The sequence below is a fragment of the Heterodontus francisci genome, chromosome 8, assembly GCF_036365525.1.
Source record: "Heterodontus francisci isolate sHetFra1 chromosome 8, sHetFra1.hap1, whole genome shotgun sequence".
Taxonomy (NCBI): domain Eukaryota; kingdom Metazoa; phylum Chordata; class Chondrichthyes; order Heterodontiformes; family Heterodontidae; genus Heterodontus; species Heterodontus francisci.
In genome coordinates, this window is record NC_090378.1 from 63,282,808 (window position 1) to 63,298,375 (window position 15,568).

The 15,568-nt window shown below is 42.6% G+C and overlaps 1 protein-coding gene across 1 annotated transcript in view; it reads right to left on the reverse strand.

Moving 5' to 3' along the window:
- Positions 1-728: 728 nt before the first annotated feature.
- cyp4t8 (cytochrome P450, family 4, subfamily T, polypeptide 8) overlaps positions 729-15,568 on the reverse strand; it is an 86,671-nt gene continuing 71,831 nt past the window's right edge. The window contains exons 8-12 of the mRNA XM_068037241.1: positions 13,180-13,370; positions 7,502-7,635; positions 3,574-3,638; positions 2,275-2,357; positions 729-1,027 (exon numbers count right to left, since the gene is read on the reverse strand). Coding sequence (XP_067893342.1) covers positions 859-1,027; positions 2,275-2,357; positions 3,574-3,638; positions 7,502-7,635; positions 13,180-13,370 — 642 coding nt within the window. The 3' untranslated portion in view covers positions 729-858. The remainder of the gene's footprint in view (positions 1,028-2,274; positions 2,358-3,573; positions 3,639-7,501; positions 7,636-13,179; positions 13,371-15,568) is intronic.

The following is a 15,568-nucleotide window of genomic DNA, read 5'->3' on the forward strand; positions in this document are numbered from 1 at the left end:
ATGTAGGGGCCCACCGCTGCATGGAGATGCCACCAGGTAAGACTTGCAGTTTGAGGGGTTCCCTCAGTGGCCACTGCTCCTGGTATGCTGCTGGTACTGCAGAGCTTCCAGCCTTCCAAACAGCCAGCTGCTCTGGAGACGGGAGCTTGTCCCTTAAAGCGACGGCATCCCCGACGGTGGGCAGTTAATTGGCTGCCCACCACTAAACAGCAACAGGGTTACTTCCCACCCCCACCTTCTAGCCCGCTGTCTGGAACCCCATTGTCCGGATCATATCCAGCCCTCAATTTTTGTTTATAACCCTGTTCAGACTCTGTGACCTGAGGTTGTTAACTAACTCAAGTGATAATTAAGAAGTACTGTTATTTCCCAGTAATCTACTATTGCTTGTTTACTGTGAAATAATTAAATCACAACAGTTTATTGTTCTGTGTCAATTTCATCATGCATGAATTATATGAAGCTGTCTAGCTGTCAAGTGTACCAGGATATTTACCTTCAACAATTGATGGAAACAGAATAAAGATTTCGATAATGGACACCAGATGATACATGAGATATATGGCATGCTAGGCAGAAATATAATGATTGTGGGAATCAGATGATGGTTATAAACAGCAATAACTTGCATTTTCTGAGATGATTTGAACCCTTGCTGTGACTGCAACATGAACACATTTATGAAATGATACTGCAGGGACTGGTAATAAACATCTTCATTACAGGTATTACAGTTATTTAATACTCTTTAATGCCACATAAATTATGCCACAATTATCTCACAGATTGATTTGTCCAATTTTGAAGTTATTGCTTTCCTTACGTTTTTGTCAAATTTACTTTTCCTTGCAGCTGGTGTTAATCCACCTTTTTAATCTTTAGGTGTATTCCATTTTTAGATCGGAGGACCAGCTGAGGTATTTTAATTGGTGGTTTTGTTTCATCAATTTCCAGTTCAAATCGATTAAGAATCAGTGCGACAGCCACCTTCATTTCATTCATGGCAAAGTGCTGACCAATACAATTCCTACAAAAAAAGCGAAACAGGAAACAGGTTTTGAATCCAACTCCATGTGAAATAATTGAAGAAAATGTATTTTATTGGATTACTACATAATCCTAAATATAAATGGGGGAGGTACCTACATATTTAATAGTGCTTCTCAGTCTTACACTGTTTCTGTGTTTTACACTTTCAAATGACTAGTCAAATGCAGATTGAGAGAAGACATGTGTGTAAATTGATTTCTTGAATGATATGAAGTTCCTCTCTTGGATTACACAAACAGGAGGTACTGTCAACAGTTCAATGCCCTTATTCATTATGTTGCTGGAGAGGAATTTACTACCAAACCTCAGCTCCTAATTGCCTCTCACTCAGCAGTTTCAAAGCAAAAAATACAGAAACCGGAGACCTGGAAGAAATCAGGTATGGAGTACTACAATGTTTACTATTATGAAGCCACTTGGTAAAATACCATTCTCCTTTATTATTCTAACCTCATCCCATGAAAACCGTGATCGACTTCCCCTAAAATCGTTGGTTCATTTCTTATATGTACAATTCCTCAAGTTATAACTCTTCCACCTCCAGGCGCGTATCCATTGTCTCTCGAGATAAGGAGGCCCAAAAGAAAGAAATAACTCTTCAGTATGTCGAACACCTCTTAGAATTTGAGACTTGCATTATGCCATGGTTGTCAGAAAATATAGCACATTATTAGGGACCAAAGAGGGCAATCTGCATCACAAGAAATTTCTAGCAACAACTGTCATGAAGACAGTCAACAGTTAATTTTAGTGCCACACAGTTCATGTATTGTTGCTAGAGACTTTCACTCCTTTCTCTCCACCCCACCCCATGTTCTGACTATATAGTTGGCAGCACCCTGAGGTAAAAAACAAATATCAGTGACATAGATACACAACTGGGAGTTCCAAGAAAGCTGCCTGAATTCCATTCTGCACAATGGAAAATGTGGTGTTGCACCTACATTTTTAAACAATAAATCTTATTGTGGGAGGTATTGGCTCACAAAACAACCCGGCAATGCTAGAGTATTATTTTCCCTTGAACATTGATCTTTGTGCAGTTACTCCCAATATCAAGTATTAGTCAACATTAACAAAGAATTTGGAACTGTTCCAGTGAACTGGAACCCTCCCATTTGATGAACTATAAGCCAAGACTTCATAGAAGATAATTTGCGCAAGAACAACACTAAATTGACAATTAGCTACACTATTTCACCAATATTTGAAATATTTTGCTACCTTGGTCCAGCAGAAAAGGGTACGAAGGCATGTGCGTGTCTATTTGCTGAATTTTCTGGGGAAAATCTTAAAGGATCAAATACCTACAAAAGAAATGAGGTATTATCAACCTGTATTGTTCAGAAATACATTCTTCATGAGATCTCAAATGCATACAAACACTGGCCATTGCTAGGTAACTGCTAATCAGATCTGTAAAGAATTTGCTTGTCAGTACTGGTTCAAACCAGTATTGCACAAGTTACATTACTCCAAAACCAGCTTTGGTCATCCTGATTACTAATTCAAATGTACTGCTCAGAAATTAAGAATGTTCAGACAGAAATTGAACGTGGAATTTATCTCAAAAGATAGGGAGCGAGTAACTCAGTATCCTACTCATGAGTGAGGTCAATTCCATATCAATAACTTGACATTGATTATTCTGTTTGTACCAAATGAGAACATTCTTCAATATATACTTGTCAATCTCCCAAAGCACTGCACATGGGCAGTCAAGACTAAGTTCAGTCTTCAATTGAGCAGTGTTAGAAGGCCAGCCGATATTGTGACAGAGCCAAGTAAGGACTGATGCAGGAGGCCAGATGCGGAGTGGAGTGTTGGGGAGGAGGAATGTAGAGTTACAGCGAGAGGTGGGGAGTTTGGGAAGGAGGATAGAAGAGCATGAGAGACTGGAGGGCGGAAGAGGAAGGTAAAGCATAGTAAAAGACTAGAGAGAGTTAGAGTTAAAGGGGGTGGGCAGTAGGTAGAAGTCCAAGGCTTCCCAGACGAAACCAGAGGGAGGAAGTGGTCGCAACTAACATTCTGTAAAGCTGCAAAAGACCCATGGAAGCACATCTGTAAGTCCAATTTAATATAAGGACATTTTGTATTTGCTTTCTTCCTTGTGCAGCTCTTTGTCTTCCAGTATGGTGCTGGATATTAGAATGTTTAAGCAGCACCAAGTATCATCCTATGGTTTTTTAACATAATGCAGATATACATACCCTCACAACAATTGGATACACATTCTAAGCATACCATCTTTAATTGTGATATATCACCTCAATATGCGACATTATAATAATTGAATCCAATAAAATATAAATACATCCAATAGTTTTTTTTTAAGTTACATCTATATTTATGATTCAAACTGTACTTGCTATGAGTTAGCAATGATATGGTCGGTTAATTCAATGGAAAGCATTCAGTGGCACTAGTATGGAGGCACTGGCACAGTATACTAAAGCAAAGTGTGCATATTGTTAAGGTAATGGTGTGAATCCTTTGTATTCTAGAAATGGAGGAGGAAGTTACCTCTGGATTATCCCAGATCATAGAATTTCTGTGAATGCAGTAGATACTTACACCAACCAAACAACCTGTGAAAATACAACTGAATATTAGCAACAGCTCCACAACCATGCAGAGATATACTGCTTCCTTCTGGTTTTTAAGGTCTCCTACACTGTGCATCATTTTCCTGCCATTCATGTATGCTCAAAATAAACTGCTCCTGCCTCTGTTTGGTAAGCAGGATCAGTAACGCAGGCAGAGACAAAGATGGCGTTGGGGGTCCTAACATGTAATTTGATCCTAATTTGAACATATTCTCAAGGATTCAACCTGCTTCAAGTGAAATCAGTGACTATCTAAGTTAAGATCCATCCAAAACTCAGAACAGGCAGACACACAGGCCAGCACTTTTATCTGATAAATTTGCTTCCACAACTAGGCACTGCCCAGTGTTTTAGGTGCAGAAGGATGGTGAGCACATGAAAGTCACTCTCATTCTGTCCTCATTTCAAAAGTGGCAAAAAGGCACAGAAAGATTTTTGTTCCAATAGCATTGAGGAAAAGTGTTTTTGCTGTGCTCTGTATAATTTTTTAAATATATTTTTTGGGTTGAATAGCATAATGGGTTAGATTTTGGTCTTTCACCTCAATGGCCTGGGCACAAATTCAGCATGACTCTCTCCTCTGGGAAGGTTGATCCTGGGACATGGGGTCTTTGGACCCGTGGCGGGGAGGTCCAATGCTGGGAAGGGAAGCAGGTAAGCTTGGTAGGTTGGGAGGAAGCACTCCTGCTCCTCCTGGTCCACAGCAGTGCTATAAAGTCATTTATCTCTCCCATAAAGCAGTTCTCACTTCCTTTTAACTGCCAGGATTCCTAGGGCCCTGGAAACTCAACTGGCCAGGGTTAAACCTGGAAAAAACTTTCAATATGAAGCATGCAGCCTCATTATAATATTTAAATGTCTAAACCGCCTCTCAGGAGTGCTGGTTGCCAGCCACCCCTCCCCAGCCCATCCCACTTATGTTAAAACCGGAAGTGGTGGGATTATAGGTAGGTTTGAGATATTTTTTAAATTTTAACATTCCACCTGACACCAAACCACCTATTTTTTTGTGGTTAAAATTACCCCATAAAATGTGTTTGGCCATTTATTTCAGATCCAATGGCATGAGCCCAAAGCATAAAACTGCTGTTAATTCAGCACCAAACGCGTATTCTCACTCTGACAGGAATTTAAAAAATGATTCAATGGTAGAGTAGAGCATGCTTTTCTGAAGTTAAGGCTAAGGTACATGCTGGGGATGACTAGAGGAAGATTACTCTGGGTTTAAGCATGTGACCTGGCAGTGTTTGACATTAGGAGTGGCAATCTTCGACTCAGAAATGGGGCAGGAGCAAAGCTGAAATGTTGTGTACTTAACGCTCCATTACTGCTCCAACTGCCATATTTACTGGGGTTTTCCACTGATCAGCCAAGACACCTTCCTCATTGCCGTGTGCAAACTGGGGTGCTATGATGTACCAGCCTCAAAATGACTTAGGCTTCCTGCTGGCAGGAATATTCCAGGCCTACAGTTTAAATCTACCCAAAGGTTTCTGAATTGAACTCAACTACAATCCATCTCCTTGATGAATGAAGAGCCATGGTTAAGTCTGCAGTTAAAGCAGGGATGAAATTCAGCCTACAACAATCAAAGTACAGTTTGTAGTATCATGTACTTTATCCACCTTGGAAGCCAGAATACATGATAGTACAAACGATTCAAATTCTTCAGGGGTGAATAAAGACGGGTTGAGCAGCTGAAATGATTAACCTTGTGAAATTTCTCCACTGGCTCAAAGGTAGCTGAGGGCATCAAATAAACTTAATGATCCACATTTTTCAAACTTGACCAATGCTTTCCCTAGACGATCACAGCAGCCTTTGACGGACAATTCCATATCGACCATTATCTTTACAACATCTCAATATTTAAAAGAATGTCTTGACATAGCATTAACTGTGTTTGATAGGAGCATATTTCATACTTCTCAGTGTGAGCGCAAGCACCAACCTAGCCATAAAACCTATCAGTTATTTGTTTGCAAATCTAACAGAAGCATAAGCACAGAAAGAAAACAGCTTATCAGCACTCAACAATCTGTTCTTCAGTAAGGCTTACTCGACAGGGCAGTGAAAATTATAATACATTTAAGCATATAAACAGTTGTTGAATCCAACAACTTGGGCGGAATTCTCCTGGCCCTGCGAAGGCAGGTTTGGAGGTGGGACTGGATCAAAATTTGAAACTTGCACATCTATTTGGCTCCCCCACGCATATCCACCTCCGACTGATCTTGCTGGAGGTGGGGTTAACGCAGCAGTGGCGACCCACTTTGCAGTGTTGGGTAGCCAATTAGAATATTTAAAGGACCAATTAAGGGCAAGTTGCTGATGCCGCCAGGATCTTCCCAGCGTCAGACCAGCTGCCCGCTGAATTAGAAGGCCAACCGTAGTTTGGAAGCGGCCTCCCAGCAGCAGGTGGGAGGGTCATCAGGACCTCCTGTCACTGGCCCCAACAATGCACTTCAAAAGTGCAAAAGCTGCAGCCTTGGCCGTAACCCTTCCTGTGGAGGGGTTTCTGCCCCATATTGATGGCTCTACGAGCTGTGGACTTGCCGTTTTCTCAAATATTAAAAATGAGTGCCTCCACCTTGAAGTGCCTTCGCACTTCCCTAACTGCCTCAGCAGCGACCACCTCTACCAATGGGATTGCCATCTGTCCAGACCTGTGGGCCCTTCTATTGGGTCGCTTGCATCAGGAACCTGCCTGCTGTCCTTATCTGGACCTAATAACATGATGGGTAACACAAGTTATGAAAGTAGAGAAGGAAAAAGCAAAAGGCACAAAGGAGGCAGTGCAAGGTGTGCAAATATTTCACAGACCTGGCAACAATAAGACCACCTGTGCAGTTAAACTCAAACCTTTAACCTTCTGTGTTTAAAGGGGTCTGATCATTCTTAAGCTTAGCTCACAAAGTTATGATTTTGATTCGACAATCCACTATCGCTATGCTGGCACAATGGGCTGAATTTAGTGGAGCCGGCAGGCGTCCCGATGACATGCCAAAACGGTGAGGAGAACCCCGCCTCAGCCCTTTGGAGCTCCCCCAGCACAATTCAATGGCACTTGAGCACTTAACTACCCAGCGCTGGGGTACTTTTCCCTTTAAGGACAGGGATCCTACCTCCAAGAGCTGCCAGCCAATCAGAGGGCCAGCAGCTCAGTAGTATCGACAGCACTACTGGAAGTGGTGACCACTGCTGGTACTACGGGAGGCCTGCGACCAGGCCCAGCGCTACAGCCCTAGACACAAGGTGAATGTGGCGGGGTCACTGGGTCCAGTCAAGGGTAATCTGTGAGGACGGAGGTGGTTAGCGGAAGGGGTTAACGGAGGGGCGGCCTTTGCCGCCGGGGTCCTCGGTTGGCCTCTGGGAGCAGGCACCCCCCCACCACCCAAGCCCACAGGGAGGCTGCTTTGTTTTACTGAGCAACCTCCCCATATGGAGGCCCCTCCACTCCCATTGTTGGTGTAATTCCAGCGGTGCCGGGAAGAGGCCCTTAAGTGACTAGTGATTAGCCATTTAAGGGCCTTAATTGGCCTCTGGACGGGAAGGCCATCTTCCGCCTTTTCCACCCCTGACTTAATTGCAGTGTGAAGGGAAGGCGATGGGCCCTCCACCCCCCGTCGCAATTCTTTGGGGCCCCCCCACTGCCTCCCATCCTGTCTCCCCAGGGTCTGTTAAATTCCGCCTGACATAACTATATTGTCATGCTCATCATGATGTTGTCCCCATTGTATTCTCTGCAGGTGCTTGAAAGTAGATTCAGAGTTGTTTGTACAATATAAAAAGATCAGAGTTTAATAAGAATTCTCTTATATCATAAATGTATTTATAAATGAAACCTTCGGGTAACTTCCTCCCATCAAAGAATGTGAGTGGTTTGGTCAGCCTCCTGGATATTCCTGGGACAGGGGGGCAAAGTCGCAGAGACTCCTTTATGCACATTGTAAGGTAAGGCATCTTACTGAGCAATTCCCTGCCAAGTAACAAAAGGATGTGATTTAGTAAGACAAGGGTGAATGTGTGTGCAAATACTGAAGAGCAGAGGGGTACAAATTTGTCAGCACCTGATAAGGCCGCAACATGGGCTCAAACTGGGAGGCTCAATGCTGGCCCAAAATTGCGCCTCAGGCTTCATCAATATTAATTGAGCAAACTACTCACCCTTGTGACAACTGGTCCATTTGAAAAAGTGAATTCAGAGTCACTTGCGATCAACATAATGTGGAGTCAGGGAAGTACTCCTGCCCCTTCTGACTCAACAGCAAATTTTCTTTTGGTGGTAGTTGTCCAGTGACTGCTTAAAAATCCTGAATGGCTTTGCATATTTGCCAGTTTAACCCCTCCTGCCCATTGTTGGGGAGAGAGAATGGTTTAAAATTCCCCCCACAGTTTCTATTGAATTTTAATCTCATTTCTGTTATGTTTGCTTACAAGTGGCAGTGATTTTCTGCATTGATTCACGTGAAGATTGTGAAACACTCTTTTTACACAAGGCTGGCAAGTTCAGCTCTTGATATGGTTAGTTACTGAATTCTTCCTTGTGTAGAGACAGATGAGACTGAGATTGCAGATTAGATTTTTCAACTGGTTACACCAGGTGTAAAGTGAAGTTAACCGATCGGAAAATACGGTGGAGCTCTGTAATGCTCTCTCTGCTCATTTAGTGCATCATGCATATTTCTGGAGGGTTACATGATGGCCACAGGAAGCTCCCACATGAAACAGGTGGGAGAATCATTTCGATATGCTGCCTTACTGACAGCAGTTAGATGACTGTACAATTTCCTGACATTTGTATATGCTTCATGCAGAGTGATATTTACACAAAGGTTGCTGGGGATTGAGCTGTAAACAGAAGTTCACTTTATTTATTTATTTTTATTTAGAGATACAGCACTGAAACAGGCCCTTCGGCCCACCGAGTCTGTGCCGACCAACGACCACCCATTTATACTAACCCTACAGTAATCCCATATTCCCTATCACCTACCTACACTAGGGGCAATTTACAATGGCCAATTTACCTATCACCTGCAAGTCTTTGGCTGGAGCACCCGGGGAAAACCCACGCAGACACAGGGAGAACTTGCAAACTCCACACAGGCAGTACCCAGAATCGAATCTGGGTCCCTGGAGCTGTGAGGCTGTGGTGCTAACCACTGCGCCACTCCTTTGTGTAACTTCCAGTCGAATTACTCAAACATATTTCTTGTTCTTCTATTTTTCTTTTCCTGCTGTCCTTCAGGTGTTTGGGAGTATTTGTGTCAATTGTGGCACAGGCCTTTCTTTAATCACAGCAGCTACAAAAGTGTCATAATGAATTTCCCCATTGACATCCTCCTACCTGTGCTTTCTGAAGCAAGGCGGCCAAATGAAGGGGTGCAAAGCAGGTCAGGCAGCATTAAATGCACTCTGCTGCCATTCTGTACCCACATATATACACATATATGGACAGATACACCGACAAATGTCAAAGCAGCAACAGTTGCACACCCAATGGTTCAGGAGGGACGTGCCACATGTTGGAATTTGACTTGGTGCCACATGCTGAAATCTGACTTGGAGCCAAACTCATTCACAGGTCAATGGCTGTCTCCTGGCCATTGTTTGAGCGGCCTTTAAGGGCCACTGGCTCAACCGCTCAAGACACAAATTTCAATAAGGATCTTACAATTGGTGTGAGGACCACAATTTGCATGTAAGATGCCTAATTCCTGTTCCAGGTGGGTACCTCGGACACCTAAAAGCCACCCTATCCAAATTTGGAGGCTGACATACTTCTAGGGCTGATTGAGTGCAAGAGATTGAGACATAAAATTGGTATCTCAACGTTCATTTTACACCCATAAAACAGGTGAAACAATGTTGAATTTCTCCCCTGTCTCGTTTATTATCCTCTTTAGCTATTTCAACACTAGAGTATATGCACTGTGCATTTTCCTTTCTCTATGTAGTACTTTACATGTGTCATCTGCCATTGTTCTAGGAACATGGGAGCAGCAGTGGGCCATTCAGGCCATCAAGACTGCCCCGTCATTCAATATGATAATGGCTCATCATCCATTTCAATGCCTTTTTCGCACACTCTCCTCATATCCTCTAATGTCATTTGTATTTAGAAATCTGTCAATCTCTGCTCTAAACATACTCAGTGACTGAGCTTCCACAGCCCTCTGGGGTAGAGAATTCCAAAGATTCACAACCCTTTGAGTAAAGAAATTTCTCCTCATCTCTGTCCTAAGTGACTTCCCCCTTCTTTTGAAATTGTGTCCCCTGGTTCTAGACTCTCCAACCAGCGGAAACATCTTAGCTGCATCTACCCTGTCTATCCCTTTAAGTATTTTGTAGGTTTCAATGAGATCACCTCTCATTCTTTGAAACTCTCGAGAATACAGGCCCAGCTTCCCCAATCTCTCTTCATAGGACAGTCCCGCCATCCCAGGAACAAGTCTTGTGAACCTTCGTTGCACTCCCTCTATGGCAATAATGTCCTTCCTAAAGTCAGGGGAACAAAGCCGCACACAGTACTCCAAGTGCAGTCTAACTAGAATTGAAGCAAGACTTCACTACTCCTGTACTCAAATCCTCTTATGATAAAGGCTAACATACCATTAGCCTTCCTAATTGCTTGCTGCACCTGCATGTTAGCTTTCAGTGACTTATTGACAAGGACACCCAGGTCCCTTTGTACATCTACACTTTCTAACCTCAAACCATTAAGAAATACTCTGCACATCTGTTCCTCCTACCAAAGTGGATAACTTCACATTTTTCCACTTTGTACTCCATCTGCTACATTCTTGCCCACTCACTCAGTCTGTCCAAATGCCCTTGAAGCAGCTTTGCATCTTTCTCACAACACACATTTCCACCTAGTTTTGTGCCATCCGCGAACTTGGAAATACTACATTTGGTCCCTACATCCAAATCATTGATATACATTGTGAACAGCAGGGGCCCAAGCATTGATTCCTAGTCACTGCCTACCAATGCAAGAATGAACCGTTTATTCCTACTCTCTGTTTTCTATCTGTTAACCAATCCTTAATCTAATCCAGTATATTACCTCTGATCCCATGTGCTTTCATTTTGCTAAACAACCTCCTGTCAGGGACTTTATCAAAAGCCTTCTGAAAATCCAAGTATACCACGCCCACCAACTCCCCTTTATCAATTCAGTTAGTAACATTCTCAAAAAACTCCAACAGGTTCATCAAACAGGATTTCCCATTCATAAATCCATATTGACTCTGCCCGATCAGATCATTATTATCCAAGTGTCCATTTATCACATCCTTCAGAATAGATTCTAGCATTTTCCCAACGACTGATGTAAGGCTAACAGGTCTGTAATTCCCTGTTTACTCTCTCCCTCTCTTCTTAAATTGTGGAGTGACATTTGCAACCTTCCAATCTGCAGGAACCGCTCCAGAATCTATAGAATGTTGGAAGAAGATCATCAATGCGCCCACTATCTCCACAGCTACCTCTTTGAACACTCTGGGATGTAGAATATCAGGTCCTGGGGACTTGTCAACCTTCAGCCCCATTAATTTCTCCAATACAACCTTCTTACAATACTAATTTCCTTCAATTCCTCATTCTCCCTAATCCCTTAGATCTCTAATTCTGGGAGATTTCTTGTATCTTCCTCAGTGAAGACAGACATAAAGTAATCATTTAGCTTCTCTGCCATCTCTCTATTTCCCACTATAAATTCTGCCGACTCTGCCTGTAATGGACCTACATTTGTCTTAGCCAAACATTTCCTTTTTACGTACCTGTAGAAGTTTGTACAGTCTGTTTTTATATGTTTGCAATCATATTCTATGCTCCCTTTCTTCATCAATTTCTTCGTCCTCCTTTGCTGTATTCTAAAATCCTCCCAATCCTCAGGTTTGCTACTATTTCTGTCAACTTTATAGGCCTTTTCTTTTAGTCTTATGCAATCATTAACTTCCTTTACTTTTGAGGTTTTTGTGCCTTGAAGGAATGTATAGTTTCTGTAAACGGTGTAATATTTCTTTAAAGACTATCCATTGCCTATGTAATGTCATACCTTTTTATGTATTTTCCCAATCCACCTCAGCCAATTTGCCCCTCCTACCTTCATAATTTCCTTTGTTCAAATTTAACAGCCTGGCTTCAGATTGAACTAGCTCACTTTCAAACAGAATGTAAAATTCTATCATATTATGGTCACTCATCCCTAAAGATTCTTTTACAACAAGATTATTAATTGGCACTTTCTCATTACATGAAACTAGATCTAAAATAGCATATTCATTGGTCGCTTCCTCAACATACTGCTCTAGAAAACCATCCCTAAAACACTCCAGAAACTTGTCCTCCACAGCATTAGTGCTTATTAGGTTTACCCAGTCAATATGCTGATTGAAGTCATCCATGATTACTGTATTACCCATGCCACATGCTTCTCTAATCTCCCGATTAATACCATGTCTCACACTACCACTGCTGTTTGGTGGCCTATGAACAACTCCTAACAATGTTTGCTGCCCCTTCTGTTTCTTAGCTCCACCCAGATTCCACATTTTATTCTTCTGATCTGAGATCCTCCCTTACTAATGTACTGATCCCATCCCATATTATCAGCGCAATAGCACCTCCTTTTCCTTTTTGTCTGTCCTTCCTAAAAGTCGAATATCCTTGAATATTCAGTTCCCAGTCTTGGTCACCCTGTAGCCATGTTTCCATTACGGCAATTAGATCATACCCATTTACCTCTGCCCAGATTTTATATATTAAATACTACTTGATCTCAGTCTGTCGTTTATTACCTTGTCCCTTTCTAAAACTGAAAGACTTGCATTTTATTTAGTGCCTTTCACAACGACAGGACTTCCCAAAGCACTTTATAGCCAATTAAGCCTAGTCACTGTGATAATGTAGGAAATGCGGCAACCAATTTGTGCACAGCAAGCTCGCACAAACAGTAATGTGATAATGACTTGATAAGCTGTTGATTTTAATGGTGATGGTCAAGGGATAAATGCTGGCCAGGACAGACTGGAAAACTCTCCTGCTCATCTTCAAAATAATACAATAGGATCTTTTACATCCACCTGAGAAGGCAGATGAGACCTTGGTTTTAATGTCTCATCCGAAAGACAGCAGCAGAAGTATGTATCGTGGAAAAATAGTACAAATAAGAACAAGTTGTAATGGTACAAATTGTTCCAGCATACTAGTGCTACAGTGCAAAGTGATCACCAGCTGTCATTAATATTGTTTCAGTAGCACAGGTAACTATAAAATTATGGAAGTGTCAGAGGAGCAAAAGTTGCACAGTCTGTGGTTCACAAGGGAGGGTGTTGTGCCAAATACTGGAAAATAATCTGCAGCCAAACCCATCCACAGACCAGCGGCTGTTTTGTGACCAAGAGAAATTCTGCAGAATCATTCTGACACTTTATGTTAACACAATGACGTCAAAACCTGACTAAGTGCAGTTGGTTCTGTATCACGTAACAACAGATAAAAGCTTAAAACTCACCACTCGATTTGTTTGTGCCCTTCCAGAAGTTCCCGGATTTCTTCTCTACATTTTTGCTGGTGTTCTGGGTTTTGGGCCAGACAGTACAAGAGCCAAGAGATTCCACTTGCTGTAGTGTCATGGCCTTCAAACATGAACGTGTCCACCTCTGCTCGAAGTTCTTCATCCGATAATCCTTTTCCATCTTCATCCTGCAGCACAACAGTAGATGGCCTTTGAAAGAACCTCAGCCTTTATGTACAATTAGGAATTTTTAACAGACAGGACAAAAAAAACCTGCCTTTAAGCAGCAGTTATGCTCATGTCTTCCCAACTACACAGCATACAATCGTTCATTCTGGATTGCACTCAATGAGGATGATTTTCCCTGGAGTCATTTGTAGTCAAATCATACTCACAATCAGGAAGATTTCCTTCAGTGAGTATAGCGAAATCCTTTCGACCATGTTTACAATTTCTCCAGAAATACTGAACCAAGGAAATCTACCCAAATCTGTTTACAGCATCACTATACAACATGAAGAAATCATCTCTCCACAACTTTTTTTTTAACAGTAGCCAACAGAGACTTTGAATGGCAATGGAACACAAAAAAATTTACACCCAACAGCTTGTTTAAATACCAGAAATTGCTGTTACGTTGGGATCATATTGTAACCAGTGACAAATAAATATTCAACACAATCTTTCAGTCCAATGTATAGCAACTAGGAGCTAATTTTTCAAACTTTTGTTCATGGCGGAGAACCTTATCATCCTGAATAGATTTTGGAAATTAGGATAAATTTACCCGTGCTTTTCAGACTATTGAAATGAATGGTAAGAAGATTGTGTGCAGTGTGTTCCTGAATTTCTGATATGTGCCCCTGAAGACTGAGGCTCTCCACAAGGAGTGCAAAGCTGCCAAATTACCTCTGAAATTCCTGTACTGTGTACTGCATGAATGTGGGCAGTTTAAGTTGGTATGGTGCTGCCCCTTAGTGGTTTGCACTTTATTCCAGATGTGTGACACCTAACATTTAACTCCTTCCAAGCAATTCCCTTGCTGAAGTAGTAAGTGATTTTGCTAGCTGCAGAGTTTCACTTACAAATTGCAGGAATCTGGTGACCTGAGACCTCCCTGAACTTGTGCTGTGCGAGTTTGCATGTATGTCTGTCACATCCAGATCTATATAAACCCAAGGCAAACTGGCAAATTGTCAGCTAACCTTTGCCTTTCCAGTGCCATTTTGAATGCTTAACTGGCTTCTAATTACAGATTACAGCTGCTTTCGAGGATCAGTGCTGCTCTCTTCACACTGGCTACTCAAAGCATGCCCACACTTTTACTCAAACTGAAACTAGTAAAATTGTGCGTAAACCAGCCAGAGCAAATCGGCCATAAACCTTTAATGATCCACAGCTAAGTGTCCTAAAAACTTACAGGCTTTAAGGATCCAAACTCACTGACCGCATCCTTAAAATGATTAGCAGTACAGATAATTGTCGATAATGTAGAATATCTAACTTGGATTTTAGACAAGAGGACACAGGTTTAAAATGAGCATGTCACCAATGAGACTATGAGCTTGATTTCTAGGCGCCGTCGGGGCAACGATCGTAGGCAGGCAGGCGCTAAAAATAGCATCGCCGCACTGCGTACCAGTTCCCTGGTTCCATCCGCATCCAGGCCATTTTTATGGAAGCAGAATGGACGACGACAGGGCCACCTGCCTGCAAACAGCAGGTAGCTGATTACAGTCATTAACAGCCTAGTAAGATCAATTAAAAAAGGCCAACCAAGATTTTCAGTTAGCCTCCAGGGTTCCGCAGGTGGGCGGGCCCAGTTTAACTGCTTGGAAGCAGCCTCCTGGCGGCAGACTAGGGGGTGGAGGAGGGGAGTTGGGTGAAGTGCTCCAGGCAGGCCGAGAGGCTCTACCTGCCTGCCTGGGGTGCTGCAGCAGCTGTAGGCTGCCCTGCAGAGGAGCTCCCCTACCCCAGCAGGGGAGTGGCACGAGGTAAATTACTCTTTTGGAGAGCCCGTGCAGACACGACAGGCCGAAAGGCCTCCTTCTGTGCTGTAACTATTCTGTGATTCTTTGATTTCTCCCCCCATAACAGTGCTGGCCTGGCTGCAAAAGCCATTTTTTAATTTAAATTTTAAAAATTTGGAGAGCACCTCCATTTTGAAGTACCCTCTCCCTTACTTACCTTTCATGGCATCCTGCTGCTCCTTTCAAACTGCAAGGCCTCTGATTGGCCCTCCAGCTGCAAGAGCTCACCCGCCATCCTTAATTGCATGGCGAGCCTGCCCTCTGACCATTAATTGGGGCTGCCTTAGTGAAAATCACAGGGTTGGATGTTAAGAGCTCACCGCTGATAGCTCAAAAAATGGTGGCCCAGCCGCACG